Source organism: Poecilia latipinna, unplaced genomic scaffold, assembly GCF_001443285.1.
Source record: "Poecilia latipinna isolate Pla-1442-1.1 unplaced genomic scaffold, P_latipinna-1.0 Scaffold3305, whole genome shotgun sequence".
Classification (NCBI taxonomy): domain Eukaryota; kingdom Metazoa; phylum Chordata; class Actinopteri; order Cyprinodontiformes; family Poeciliidae; genus Poecilia; species Poecilia latipinna.
In genome coordinates, this window is record NW_015115921.1 from 22,247 (window position 1) to 36,008 (window position 13,762).

Genomic DNA, 13,762 nt, shown 5'->3' on the forward strand with positions numbered 1-13,762 from the left:
GTCTCATTGTCTCATGTCAGTTTTGTTTAATTTAATAGGGGAGTGGTGGATAATTTGACTTGAATACTCAGAAGTGTCTCCGAGTCCACAGAAAAGGTGCGCGGTCACGTGGTTTACCTAACCGCCATCCAAAAGCTCCCTCCCTGCGAGGCTCTCTGTGCGCGTGCACAGCTGTGACGCATTCAGGGATTCAGAGACTTCGTAACTTCGGGCTTACTGCATGACTCTCCGTCCCCGTCAATGGGAAACCCCGCGGCGAAGCAGAGCTCAGATAAAAGGTCCAAACTGGTCCAAATGGAAGCTGAAAGACAAACTCCGGAGCTGCGCAGCGGACACGCACTGACACACACACACGCACAGCCACCCTGACAGACATGGACACCTGGACAGGTAGGTCTACACCTGGAGAACATGCCGCCAACAGAGCTGTCAGAACTAGCAGAGACAGCCGCTGGTTCTGGACTCGGCATGTATGGGAGGCTGGTGGTGCCAAAACAAGGAAATGCAAAGTAAAAATGTTAATTGAATTAAAGCCTTAAAAGTTATTAATTAGTGGTTTATTAGCATTAACAGACAGATTTTGGGCTGAAATAAACAGTTTCCAGTTATTTTCTGGGTACATTTGTATTTATTTAGCCAAAAACTGAAAGATTAGCAAATGTTAAAGAATTGAACGTCATCCCTCAGTCTTCAGCATCACTTGTGTTTCATGAACACTACCGTGATCTCAGAAGATGATTAAAAGTCCTGGAATTAATTAATTATTATTATTATTTGTATTGATAATGTGTTGCAGATATAGATGAAAATTATACTAATATAAAAACAAAATTATACCTTTTTTTCTATTACAAATTAAAATTTCTTCCATCCCTCTTTATAGCCAGGAGGCATCTTGGAGTTTGGATGAATGTTTTTTTTTTTATTGTCGTGAACTAAAATTACCGTACTGATTTTCAGGAAGCTTTTTCTTAAAGTTGAGGTCAAATTTGTTTTACAAAAAGATGAGAATGCTGCCAATAAATTTACAAAAAAGGACAAGATTTTAACATATTTCAAGTGCAAACAACATTTTCAAAAATCTACTTGGAAATCTACTTTTGATAGAAATAAAATAATTTCCTGAGGAATTGGCAACAGGAACTGCATGCGCAAATCGTACTGAAAATGTGAAAATGGCTTCTGCAAAAAAAAAAAAAGCATCACAGGCTTGGAGTTCAAGAGATATAGTGGAACAAGAAGTTAAATTAGAAAGGATCTAAAGCAGGGGTGGGCAATCATTTTCCTCGAGGGCCGGTGTCCTGCAACTCTTAGATGTCTCCCTGGTCCAACGCACTTGAATCCAACAGCTGAATCACCTCCTCAGTGCAGTCAGGTTCTCTAACGACCTCATTATTTGACTCAGGTGTGTTGAAGTGGGGATACATCTAAAAGTTGCAGGAGACCGGCCCTGGAGTTGCCCACCCGTGATGTAAAGGGATTGGTCAAGAGTTTTTGGTCAGAATATACGGAAATACAGAAATTTAAAGTTTAAGAATTTCCCTAAGGGAAATTAAATAACATGTTAAAGGGGAAAGACGGAAAGATGAAAATACAGAAAATGTTTTGTGAAAACGTTGTAATGACTAATGAAAATTGTCACAAAATTTCCAAATGATTTTAAAATCATTCACAAATTTAGCGAATGATTTGCTAAATTCACTAAATCACTAAATTTGATAAAGTAATTTAGCTAAATTTGCAAATTTAGCAAAAAGCCTTTTGCACAAACTCATCTAAAAATCAACTGAAATTAGATATCGTACACCAATAATCAAATGTGTCTGCATTTTAGTTTCAGTTCTGGTTTCTCATTTTTATTTTTGTAGTCTTATTCCTAGATAAATTTGGCACTAATCTAAGGAGTTACTTTGTTTCTTTCCTTCAGTTATCATCCTGTTGCAGTACTTCCTCTTTGCATCTTTGGTCCAATCGGCTCCGGTCGGCTTGCCATCCAACTTGCCGCCTGCATTCAGAGAAACGGCCGTGGAGGCCAAGACGCTCGGGGACAAAATCCTCAAGGACATTTCTGCAACGCACGCTGCCACAGTCAAGGTAAAAACAATCAGTTTGGTTGGTCCAGATTGGTTGGTGTTTTCTTCTTCTCCTTTGGTTTTTAATGCGCTCCTGTCCTCCTCAGGCTTTCAGCCTGGATTCGTCAGCATCCAGCCTGCAGTTGATGGCAGCGTCGATGAGAATCCCGTCCTCTCCTGTCCTCAAGGCGCCGTCTGAGCACTTTACCCTGGTCAGTCTAAGGACGGGTGGGTTGGGTCTGTTGGGCGGTTCCATGTTGTGACTGAAGGATTTCAGTCCTTCAGTCTGGTAGCTCAGGCTGTTGTAAGGGTTTCTCATTGGGTGTTTATGGGAAAAAGGGAACATTTTTGTGTATTCAGGAGATCCTCAGGCTTGTTGAGTAGTAGTCAGAATTTTGTCTGATTCTAAGAAAAGCCTTTGGGATGATTTTTGGTTTAAGTGGTTCTTCATAGCCTTTGAGGCGGTTTGCACAAAGACTCTGTTTCTTGACAGTTCAGAGAGTTTGGCATCTCTGAGAATTTGATGTCTCTGAATGATGAAATGGTTCCATAAATCTAAATCTGCGACTTGTTGAGTGAGTCTTCATGTTTAGTCTGTTGTGGTTTGGTATGTCCTTAAAAAGTTTAGAGATCATTCCGTTTCTTCTTCTGGTGTTCATTTAGTTTATGTTTGGTTTCTTTGTGGATGTGTTAGTTTAAAATAGTTTGAGGCTAACTCAGTGCTTAATTAGTTGGAGTATCTTACAAGGTTTTAGGAATCCTAGAGGTAGTCCGGGTTGGGACTTGCCTCTTCTTCTTTTTGGTTAATTAGACAATGAGTCATTTTTTGTTTGAGAAATTTTGTAATTGAGCTCCTGGTATGAAGAGAAACATTAAGGATCATAATAAGGTGAATCTTTATGTTTCATTTAGTTTCTGTCAGGTTTTGGTTACAGTGGTTCAGTGGTTTTAAGGTTGGGGGAAACTTGAAACTGCCACTTCGCATGTTACTCACCAGCTTGTTGCTAGGTAACTATAGAGCGAGTGAGGCTAAGCTAGCCACTAAGCTAGCTTAGATGACCATGAGGGGTTGAGATTTAAGCCTTTCCTCTGCCTACCTTCCCCAGAATGCAGTGCGGTTCTTGATCAGTGTTCAGTGAAATTATTGAATATTGTATTGGATGTATTTTCTATTGATACTGAACAAGTGTCTATTGCGTTAGATATCGTTATTGTTTTATTTCCCAGCCTTAAAGTAGAGGTTCAGATGGTCCTTAGGAAGATTTATAGTAAATAAAAGTGAGATTTCTGAATCCATAAAAGCTTTTATTCATCAGTAATTACCTTAAATTATTTTATTATTATGGTGTTAGTGCATGAAGTTGAGCCTGGTGTTTCCTGGAGGTTTTATGGGACATTGAAGGTTTTTGGGAAAAAAAAGAAAATCTTACCAAGTATTTTTGGTCTAGTTTCTAGTGTAGATATGTCAGTACACTTTAAATAAGACAACGATAACTTACAAGCAACTTTTCAGAAAAATATATGAGCTTGTTTTGAGTAAATAATTTCTTAATATTGATGAAAAATGCTGCTATGTATTTTTAACCAATATTACAGAAAAGTTAGTTTTCTTTTATTTCAAGTTTTCTAAGATATTTGTACTGGAAACAAGACCAAAAACAACTGGTAAGATTTTATTTTTGTCAGTGTTCATGTTTGTGAATATTTCTGCTCTAAACTTCTGTAGGAGTTTAATCATGTTTTTGTTTGTCGCCCCCTGCAGGAGACATGTGTTAGCCACATGCTAGCAGGTGTTCAGATGTACCAGAACCTGCTGGAGGTTCTGTCCAGCAAAGTGATCGGTCTGGATGACCTGAGAGCGGACCTGCGCGACCTGCTCAACCACATCAACAAGGTAAAGCCTCGCATCATGTGACCGACTGTCATGTGATCGACCGTAGTCTGATTGGCTAACAGCTGTCTGTTTGTTGCAGCTAAAGGAGGTGGCGCAACTTACGGTGGACGTTTCGGATCAGAACCTGAGCACGGACCTGGCCTCTCACCTCCAGGACAGCCACAACGTCCAGGTGGCCCTCCAACTGACGCTGACTCAGCTGCGCTCCTTCTGTCATGACCTGAACCGGACCTTCAAAGTCCTCTCCATCAACAGGCCCTGAGCTGCAGCTGCACGCTAAGCCCCGCGCACCGGGGTGACTCAATAGCTGTGCTTCCATTGACTATAAAATTGCACAATTTTACATTTCGAAATATTTTCACTTATTTAGTGAAAATATTTAGGATGAGGCATCAAAATTGGTTTATTTTGCAAACCTGCAGTCACACAAGTAACATGACCAACAGCAGGATGTGACCACTGGTGGAAACCGTGAAGAAGACGACGACAGGAAGTAGTCAGAGGTTCATGGCGCTGAATGTTTTTAAACAACTTACAGCGTGAACAAACTTATTCATGTGTAATTTTAACTGCATTTCTTATTTAACATGTTTTTGTGAGTATTAGCAGAATATTAGCTGAATTTCAAAAACAATTCTGCACAAAACTTTGAAGATATTACGCTAATGTACAAAAACAGTTTGAAATTAAATTAAATAAGAAAAGGAACAACAGGCCTTCACAGTGCTTCGCTGCTCGGGCCTCATGAAAATTACACATGAATAAGGTTGTTCACCAGATAAGTCTTTAAAAAAAGATGCAGCATCGTCATCCTCCAACAACTTCCTGTTGTCTTCTTCATATTTTCCACAAGTAGTAACATCCTGTTGTTGATCACGACTCCTGTGACTCAAGGAAATTTTGCAAACTGCATTAACTTTGATACAGCCGAAAACCCCAAAATCCTAGCAGTAAAACGTTTTTTATCAAAAAATGTAAGTTTTTCTGAAATTATCCAAATTTATTTTTATAATTACAATTTTTTTATAGTCAGTGAAGGGACAGCTACAGACAAAGTTTTGTGCATATCAGAGCTCAATCAGAACGGACTGAAGGATCCAGTGCGGTTTGGTTCTGCTAGATAAACATCCTAGAAGCTGCAGGCCGGTTATTGGACCATCTACGCTGAATCAGATCCAGAAGAATCCTGAAGCTCAGTGTCTGTCCCAGCACGTCGGGTCGCTCCACATGTTGAGGTTTGTCCCTGCTCTGCTGCAGGGACAAACGTGTTTACAAACCTTCTAAGAAGCCAGAAAGAACTGACTGAGTTTTGATGAGGGTTCTGCAGGTCTGGACCCGCTCGGCGCTTGGAGGAATCTCTCCTTCTGCTGTTTATCAGCCTCATTAGCGGAGAAGCTGCAGACTGAAAGCAAACAGTTTGATGAATGTTGAAGTTTCTTATCACCCGAGGCTGAAACGGATCAGAGTTTAATTTTTATTACTGCAGAGACAATCAGATCAACCATATCTTACATTTGTTTACTTACAGTTAATGTAAACAACCTCCGGACTACATGAGCATGATGCTGCCACCTGCCTGCAAAATGAGAAACATTTTTTACTCCTCTACAACCAAAATATCAATTTTTGTATGAAAACATTCATCACCTTCAAACAACTGGGATCCAGATGTAACTTCCTGTTTATTGACCTGCTTTTATTCTGAAGCAGCAGCAGGAAGTGAAAGTATTAGGATCTCTTTTTCTATGTGTTCAAGGTAACAGAGACTTTAATTCTAAAAATCCTGTTGACTCCAGTCACCAAGAGAAGCCTTTATTTGTTATTTATCAACTGCAGATGATTTATGTTGTTTTTTTTATTTATTTATTGATATTTATTAGGTATTTATTGATGTATTTATTAACATCACTGACGGGTTGTTGGATATTTTTATCTTTATTTATTTATTTGAGTCGGACTGAATCCAGGTCAGACGGCCACCGAGGGCGAGAGAGCCTGACAGCAAACAATGATGATGTCATCACTTCCTCATGTCCTTACCTGACCTCAGGATTTGATCAAGATTTCAAAATAAAATGTATATATTTTTTTTAAATATTTATTATGTTTATTATGTTTATTTGGAATAAATTTTTATTCAATTTTGGAGAAATTTAGATGAATTCTATGTTTTATTCTATGTTTTAAAAATTCTATGTAAATTTATAAATTAATTTACTAATAAAACAGTCATTTTTAAAGGATACCATATAAAATCAACTTTTTTTAAAACTTTACATCATGTTCTAATGTTATTCCCTCATCAAAAACAAACCTGGTTGCTTTGATTCTTTTCTGCATGTTTGAAAAAGCCTTCAATCTCACTTTTCCCTTCAGACTAGCGGCAGCAGCAGTTGGAAAACACATAGTGTAACTGTGCTGAGCTCTTATGAATGACTGTAAATGGCATAATGAGGAGCATTGTCGTGATGATAGATTGAATGATGTCAGAAAGAGTGGAGCTTCTTAAAGAGACAGCGGCCCAATTTCAGGTTCTCAAGTTGCAAAGTTAAATATCATTTCAGTTGTTTGTAATAGAGAGTTGGGTCGTAACTAGTTACATTTACTTGAGTAATAAAAAAAAAATCTCTAAAAACTATGCTGTACTTTTTCATTTTATTTGAGTTACTTATGAAGTATCGTTGCTACTCTTAAGTAAAATTTCTGGATTCTCTACTGAACTGTAAATTACAAAAATTCACCAGACATACATGCAGTTTTTGTTAAAGTTTCATAAGTTTTATATTGAAATAAATTGTTTAAATATATTTATTTTATTCATAATTAATTATTTCCATTTTGGTTTCTAAACTGCTCAAATTTCCTCATAACTTTAAATTTTGGTTTGTCTGATGATGTAATTTTTAAATGTTAAATGATTTATGTTTCAATCAGTTACTCAGTACTTTAGTCGCCTTTTTACCAAATACCTTTTTACTTTTGAGTAATTTCCTTGATGGCTACTTTTTACTTTTACTTTAGTAAAAACATGTTTAAGTAGAGATACTTTTACTTGATTTCAATCCATTTTTACACACTCTGCTCTCCTCTGTTGATGAATACAACATTTTTATAATAACTGAAAGCAACTCGATTGTGTTTGGAAAATATGTAACACCGCCCCTTTAATACACCTTTTCTGTAAAAACTACGTTAGATCCTTAAAATAATAGGAAAGTGATATTAATTAATTAAAACACATTTCTGTCCTGCTCGAGTCCAACCAGCAGAGGGCGCTGCTGCAGCAAAAACCGCATAGGGATCCTGATAAGGAAGAAAACAAGGTGATACTGCAGAGGTTCATATCTCTGACATAAACTGAAACATTCAGGTTTTGTATCTGAAAGTCTGATATCAGCATCCTGAAAAGATTTAGAAAGAAAAGATTATGGGAAACCTGGAATAATTATTAATGTAATTTATTAATGTTTTCTATTGTTTTTATGTAAAGTATTTTTATTTTTAGCCTCAAAGCCTAAGAATCAGCTGTTTTTCTCATATATTTCATAATGTTTTTCAGTCTCATCATCCTCTGCTGTCTTTGTCCATCCCTCCATCTCCTCCATCCAATCCTCTTCCTCCTCTTCCTCCTCCTCCTCCTCCTGCTGTCCTTGGAGCTGCTGTTTCAGGACCAGGCTGCAGTGTTCTGCTGAGTAGCGGTGAAACAGCACTCGCTCGTCAGCAGATAGCTCTGAGCTGAGCCCCAGAGCCCCTCAGGAGGGAAACTACGACTCCCAGAATCCTCCGCTGCAGCCCCAAAGTCGGTGCAGATCCGAGAGGAACCCCAGAGGAACTCTGGGAGACGTGGTCCGACTCCATCAGCTGCTCCCGGAGGCAGAGGGAGGAGAGGCTGACGTGCCATGACAACAGTCGGAGGGAGACGCGCTGAGAGGTGAGACCATCTGTTTGTTTCTCTTTCTGTGTCTCTTCATCGTCCTCCGTCCCTCCTGTCTGCTGTCCAACCTGTCCAACCCTCTGCGTCTTGTCTGACGGTGTGTCTTACAGCCGGGAACATTGTGTGTTTGTCTCAGAACTGCAGAGACAGTGTGTGTGTGTGTGTGTGTGTGTGTGTGTGTGTGTGTGTGTGTGTGTGTTAAAACATCTCCACCCAGCCTGTAGTATCTCCCAGACCTCCTGAGATGATGCAGCAAACAGGAAAACACAGAAATCAGGACACAAAAATCACAGAAATGAAACGAAAAACGTTTGAACACCATCTGCTACAGCGGTGTTCAACCTGTGGTCCGGGTCCTTCTGTGGACCCTGAACGGATCTTGTGTGGCCCAGTGTTTTATTTTAATTTTTATTTATTGCTGACAAATTAAAATCTTAAAATAGAAAATGTTGGCAACAGTACCAAGTATTTAGAATCTGAGCTTTTTCTTGTCATAAGAAAAAGTCACTTGTCACTTTTGCTAGACGATAAATCTTCCCAGAACTTATTGCAATAAACGATAACATCGTTTATCGTTATAAACGATAATATCTAGATAATATCTATATGGTTGGTGATAAAGCCAACTACATAGTTGGCTTTATCACCAACTATATGGTGATAAAGCAAGAACATGCCATCAAATATCAATAAACTTTAAATTCTAACAAACATTTAGCACTGGAACTGGAAGATATTTTAAAAATTCTGAATAAATAAATAAATCAAAAAATGAAATGGATTATGAAGTCTCTGTAAACAACATTGTCTTTCAGTTAATTGAGACCAAAACAACAGACTGAAGACTTTATTTCTACCAATAATCTCCCAATTATTGGTAGAAAGAGAGAAAAGAGAAAACCAATAAACCATGTAAATGTAAATAAGTTTGTTTTAATTTATGATACAATTTATTGATTTATTGCGATCCAGATCTTAATAAATTTATTAAACTTGTCTTTAAGTTTTAACACCAGTGAATTAATTCCTGCTTTTATTGATCAGAATGAACAATTGTTATTTTTATTTTCAATCAACACCTTTTAAAATTTGCAAGTTATATTCCTTCCTTTTAATGAGGCAAATATGAAAAACCATTTTACAAAAACTTACACATTCCTTTACAAAAATGTAACTATTTTACTAATTTAATTAAAATATTGCAACTTTGTTGATGAGTTATAGAAAAAGTGAGTATTTTTCCCTTATTTTTGGAATCTTTTCAACCTGAAAATTTTGACCAACGTGACAATAAGTTTGGACACCCTGATCTACTGCGGCTCATATTCTGGTTTCTCTCTCCTCATCTCAATATTTGATGATATTTTTAACTCTTAATGAGTTCCCAGCAGGAGCTGCAGCAGAAGTCTGAATCTGAGTAAACTTCATCCATGGTCAAGTTTATGGCTGCAGCCAAGGATTAATTTAGTCATTAATTCTTCTATTTTGATGATTATTGGTCAAAAAAATTGGCACAATCTGTACATTTTTCATTTATACACTTAAGTCTTCTTTATTCAATATTACAAATGCATTAAAATATGAAAATAAGTTATTTGGTTCATTTTTAAATCAGAAAATAAAAAATTTGCCTATTATGCAATAACATCATCCTTTTGTAGCAAAGGATGCATCTGCAACTAAAAAATTTCTTCTAACATGTGAAAAGGTCAACTTAACATCAGTGTTGGGCTGATTTGGTAATTCATTCCAAGATTAACCAACCGATAATTGGAGATTATCAGGTGATCAATATGATTTTTGTTTTTCTGAATTTGAATCAGGTGAAGCTAAAACTGCCACCAAATGAATTCTGCACATAAGATATTTACAAACAAATGTATTTTCATCTTAAATGCAAAATTTATATAATTTTGACTTAATTACTGCTTTATGTTGTTTTTTCAGCAAATGTACTACAGTTAATGATTTATTGATTATGATTATTATTATCTATTCTTTTAACAACAGATTCATTACGAATAATCAGATTAATCTTTTCATCCCTAGTTGTAAAACTGACTCTTTTTTTTAGCTTTATATTGTGTTATAATGTCATTCCCTCATCAAAAACATGCATAGAGTCTTACTTTGATTCTCTTTGCATGTTTGAGGAATTCTTGAATCCCATTAAGCTCCTTCAGACTAGCAGCAGCAATTAGCAAACACCTGGTGGAACTGTGCATCTGCTGAGCTCATAATACAAACTATGTCTTAGTCCAATGCTCCTAAGAACAATAATAAAGGATTAATGGTGAAACATTGTTTTAATGATGTGCTGAATTCTGCGTGTCAGAAACAGCAGGAGCTTCTTAAAGAGACAGAGACCCAATTTCTAGGTGTGAAATTACAAAGTCAAATTTCTTTTAAGTCAACAGAAACCAACATCGATGATTGTGTTATAAAATGTCACTTTGTCTCTGAAAAACCCATTTTTAAGACATTTTTTCAGTAAAAACTATATTAGATGCTTTTGCTCCGGAGATTTTCTCTAACAGGGAGTCATCTTTCAGAGGAGGAAGCAGAAACCTGCAGATATTAACCAAGATGAACGTTTCCTGCTTGGAACATCAGGTTTTACCAGAGCAGGACGAAGTGGGTCAGTAGCATCAACTGAGAGACGCCGTCTCCCTGCTGACTTCTTGCCTCAGGACTTTGTGTGTCTTCACACACCAACCCTGTGTTTCAGCCGAATCCTTAACGAGGCTGTGCAGAGGTCAACTGCTCTGGGAGTTTGGAGGAGGAAGAGGAGGAGGGACTGAGATCATCTGGATTTCTTCAGGAAGCTGAATGTTTCCTGTGGACCAGCTGGTCATTGTGGTGCCTTATTTACCGTGTCAGGCTTTGATAAACGCCTGATATTGCCTTTATGATGCAGTCTGGATCAGAAACACAACAGAATTGGGAAAGATGAGTGTTGACGTGTGACATTAACAATGAAGACGTGTCATCAGATCCAGGGTTGAAGCTGCTGGTCAGTTTCAGGGCAAAGATCAGATTCTGGTGGAACAGGATGAAGACGGACATTCTGGAGTGAGAAAACCTGAAGAACAACGCTCCTCCTCATGCTGTTATTAAAGTATTACTCTGAGCAGTAGTTTGTATGACGAGCTCAGCAGACTCTCAGTTCCACCAGGTGTTTGCTAATTGCTACTGCCGCTAGTCTGAAGGAGCTCCGTTTAGGTTGAGGTGTTCAGGGACCCCTGAATGGCTGCCACAGGAGATTCAAGGATTCCTCAAACATCAAAGCAACACTGCAGGTGTGTTTTTGATAAAGGAATCATATTATAACGTGATCTAAAGCTAAAAAAAGTAAATTTTACAAAACACCTCCTCTTTAAAAACTATTTATCATCAGGCAAAGTTAAATCAAAACTGTCCCAGTGCAGATCAGATGGTCATAAAATGTTTCTTAGCCGTAACGTAAACTAGCATGCATAAGCAGCTTCAGCAGCAAAGATAATATGTGTTTGATGCTGTTTGACATTTTGTTCCTTCTGTCCCACTGTCCTCTGTCTGTCTCCTGTCTCTGAGCAGATAATCACAGAGCCATGTCTGCAGGCCTGGAGGACACAGACAACGTGTTCGGTGAGCCTCACAGAACCACTAATGGACTCATTTACACATTAATGATGATTATGCGCCTCGTTCTGAGCACACTAGCACCCCCTGCTGGTCATTATTAGGCAGTGATGATTTATCTACATGAAATAACTGAACAGGAAGAACTCAGCAGCTGGTAAAGTCAAAGAAATCACTTGAAAACATCTAAAAGTCTGCAGGATTCAGCTTTCCTTCTCTTCCTTGTTCTTTGTTCTCCAACATTGCCTCGTTTTCCTCCCCCACCCTCCGATTCATCCATCCATCATCCCTCCATCCTCTGTTTCATTAAATCTCTATCTTCTCTCTCTCTGTCGCATCATTTTACTGCCCGACACATCTTCCCTTCCTCCCCCATCAAGTTTACCTCCCCCATCCGTCTTCCCCCCTGGGAAATAAACCTCCATCAGCTCAGTGTGTGTGTGTATGTGTGTGTGTGTGTGTGTGTGTGTGTGTGTGTGTGTGTGTGCACGCGCGCACGCGCGCGCTGTGTGTGTGTGGGAACCCTTTATTCCTCTGAGGAGGTTGTTCACATCCTGAATAAGAGTTCTCCTAACAAGAGAGCAAACAGACGTGCACTGCTGCCATGCTGGTCGCCATGGAGACGGGAGGTTAATACATCAAGCGGCAGAAATAAGTTTAAATTATCGACAAAACCAACAAAACCGAGACAGAATGTTTCAATGCAGAGATATTTTTACAATCACAGAATATCAACAAGACAAAGTTCTTGTTTGTTTTATTTGCTTTTAGAGGCCATTTAGTCTAGTGTGTGTGTGTGTGTGTGTGTGTGTGTGTGTGTGTGTGTGTTGGTCAGCATGCTGAATATTTGATGGCGCTCTGATGGACTGAGTGGGAGGAGGAAGAGCTTATTAAGTTAAAAACTTGATGCATCATCAGAACAAAACTGTGGAATAAACATGAACTGATGTTAGACAGTTCATCCATCCATCATCCATCCATCCATCCGTCCATTGTGGATGGATGTGGATGGATGGATGTCCAGTATCATGGCGGTATTGAGCAGGTCATTAAATCACCATCATATCATTCCTTGAGGTTTTTTAAACCACTTCCTTCCGGTCTGGGCTTCATGGCGTTTGTTTATTTTTACAGATTAATTTTTTCACCTCCGGTTTTCTAGAGCTGCTTCCTGAAGCATCAAGCTTCTCCGCAGTAACTGAATGAACCCGTCTCCTGTCGCAGACCTGAACGAGGCCGTCCCGGAGACGGAGCTGCTGGACAACAGCATCCAGAAGGGCCGGGCCCAGCTGTCCGTCAAAACGCGCCGCCACCGGCCCTCGCGCTCCCGTTACCGTGACAGCGTGAGCTCCACGGAAGGAGACGACGGCTTCGACAGGAAGGTAGAGTCCAGCCTGAAACTCTGGTGTGTTTTATACCAGCCATGATCCGATCGGCTGATCTTCTGAGTGTGTTACCAGGAAAGTCCGGTACAGTCCGCGCGCTCACCTCTACACTTGGCCATGAGAGGCTCCTCCCCCTCACCTGATTTACTAGTGTCGTCCCGAAGCCCCGCCTTTTCCTTCGACGCATCGCTAGTGAGACCAATCAGAAGGAATCACACAGAGCTTTTGTTTTGAAAAAAATATGAAAAAGAATCTTCTTCCTGTTTCACCTTGCCGTTTCAGGGGCGTCGGTCTCCAGAGGACGAGGGCGCCTCATTGGTCGCTCCACCACGGGGGCGGTACCATCAGCTGACCAACGCCACATCACAGGAGGCTCTGGTGACGCCAAGCAGCTCGCCGTCTAAATCCTGCCCCTCCTCCAACTGCTCACCTGTATACATGAGGAGGAACAGGAGGCCGGACAGCGAAGGTACACACATCTGGATACACACCTGGACACACACCTGGATGCACACCTGGACACACACGAGGACACACACCTGGATACACACCTGGACACACACCAGGACACACACCTGGATACACACATGGACACACACCTGGATGCACGCCTGGACACACACCAGGACACACACCTGGATACACACATGGACGCACACCTGGACACACACCTGGACACACACCTGGATGCACACCTGGATGCACACCTGGACACACACCAGGACACACACCTGGATACACACCTGGACACACACCTGGACACACACGAGGACACACACCTGGATACACACATGGACACACACCTGGACACACACCTGGATGCACACCTGGAAACACACATGGACACACACACAGC

At 39.8% G+C, this 13,762-nt stretch overlaps 2 protein-coding genes across 2 annotated transcripts in view; both read left to right on the plus strand.

Annotated features, from left to right (window-relative positions):
* Positions 1-4,517, plus strand: LOC106940632 (uncharacterized). Its single transcript, XM_015023416.1, has 5 exons — positions 1-390; positions 1,928-2,094; positions 2,180-2,284; positions 3,835-3,966; positions 4,046-4,517. Exons 1-5 carry the CDS (start codon positions 375-377, stop codon positions 4,226-4,228), a joined length of 603 nt encoding a protein of 200 aa, XP_014878902.1. The 5' UTR covers positions 1-374; the 3' UTR covers positions 4,229-4,517.
* Positions 4,518-7,558: 3,041 nt separating this feature from the next.
* The window catches only part of samd14 (sterile alpha motif domain containing 14), a 22,243-nt gene continuing 16,039 nt past the window's right edge, over positions 7,559-13,762 (plus strand). The window contains exons 1-5 of the mRNA XM_015023420.1: positions 7,559-7,897; positions 11,477-11,527; positions 12,746-12,903; positions 12,982-13,098; positions 13,189-13,375. Coding sequence (XP_014878906.1) covers positions 11,491-11,527; positions 12,746-12,903; positions 12,982-13,098; positions 13,189-13,375 — 499 coding nt within the window. The 5' untranslated portion in view covers positions 7,559-7,897; positions 11,477-11,490. The remainder of the gene's footprint in view (positions 7,898-11,476; positions 11,528-12,745; positions 12,904-12,981; positions 13,099-13,188; positions 13,376-13,762) is intronic.

Coding starts and splice junctions, on each gene's coding strand:
- LOC106940632 (XM_015023416.1), top strand. Junction 2,095..2,179: donor CGCACGCTGCCACAGTCAAG/GTAAAAACAATC, acceptor TGTCCTCCTCAG/GCTTTCAGCCTGGATTCGTC. Junction 3,967..4,045: donor TGCTCAACCACATCAACAAG/GTAAAGCCTCGC, acceptor TGTTTGTTGCAG/CTAAAGGAGGTGGCGCAACT.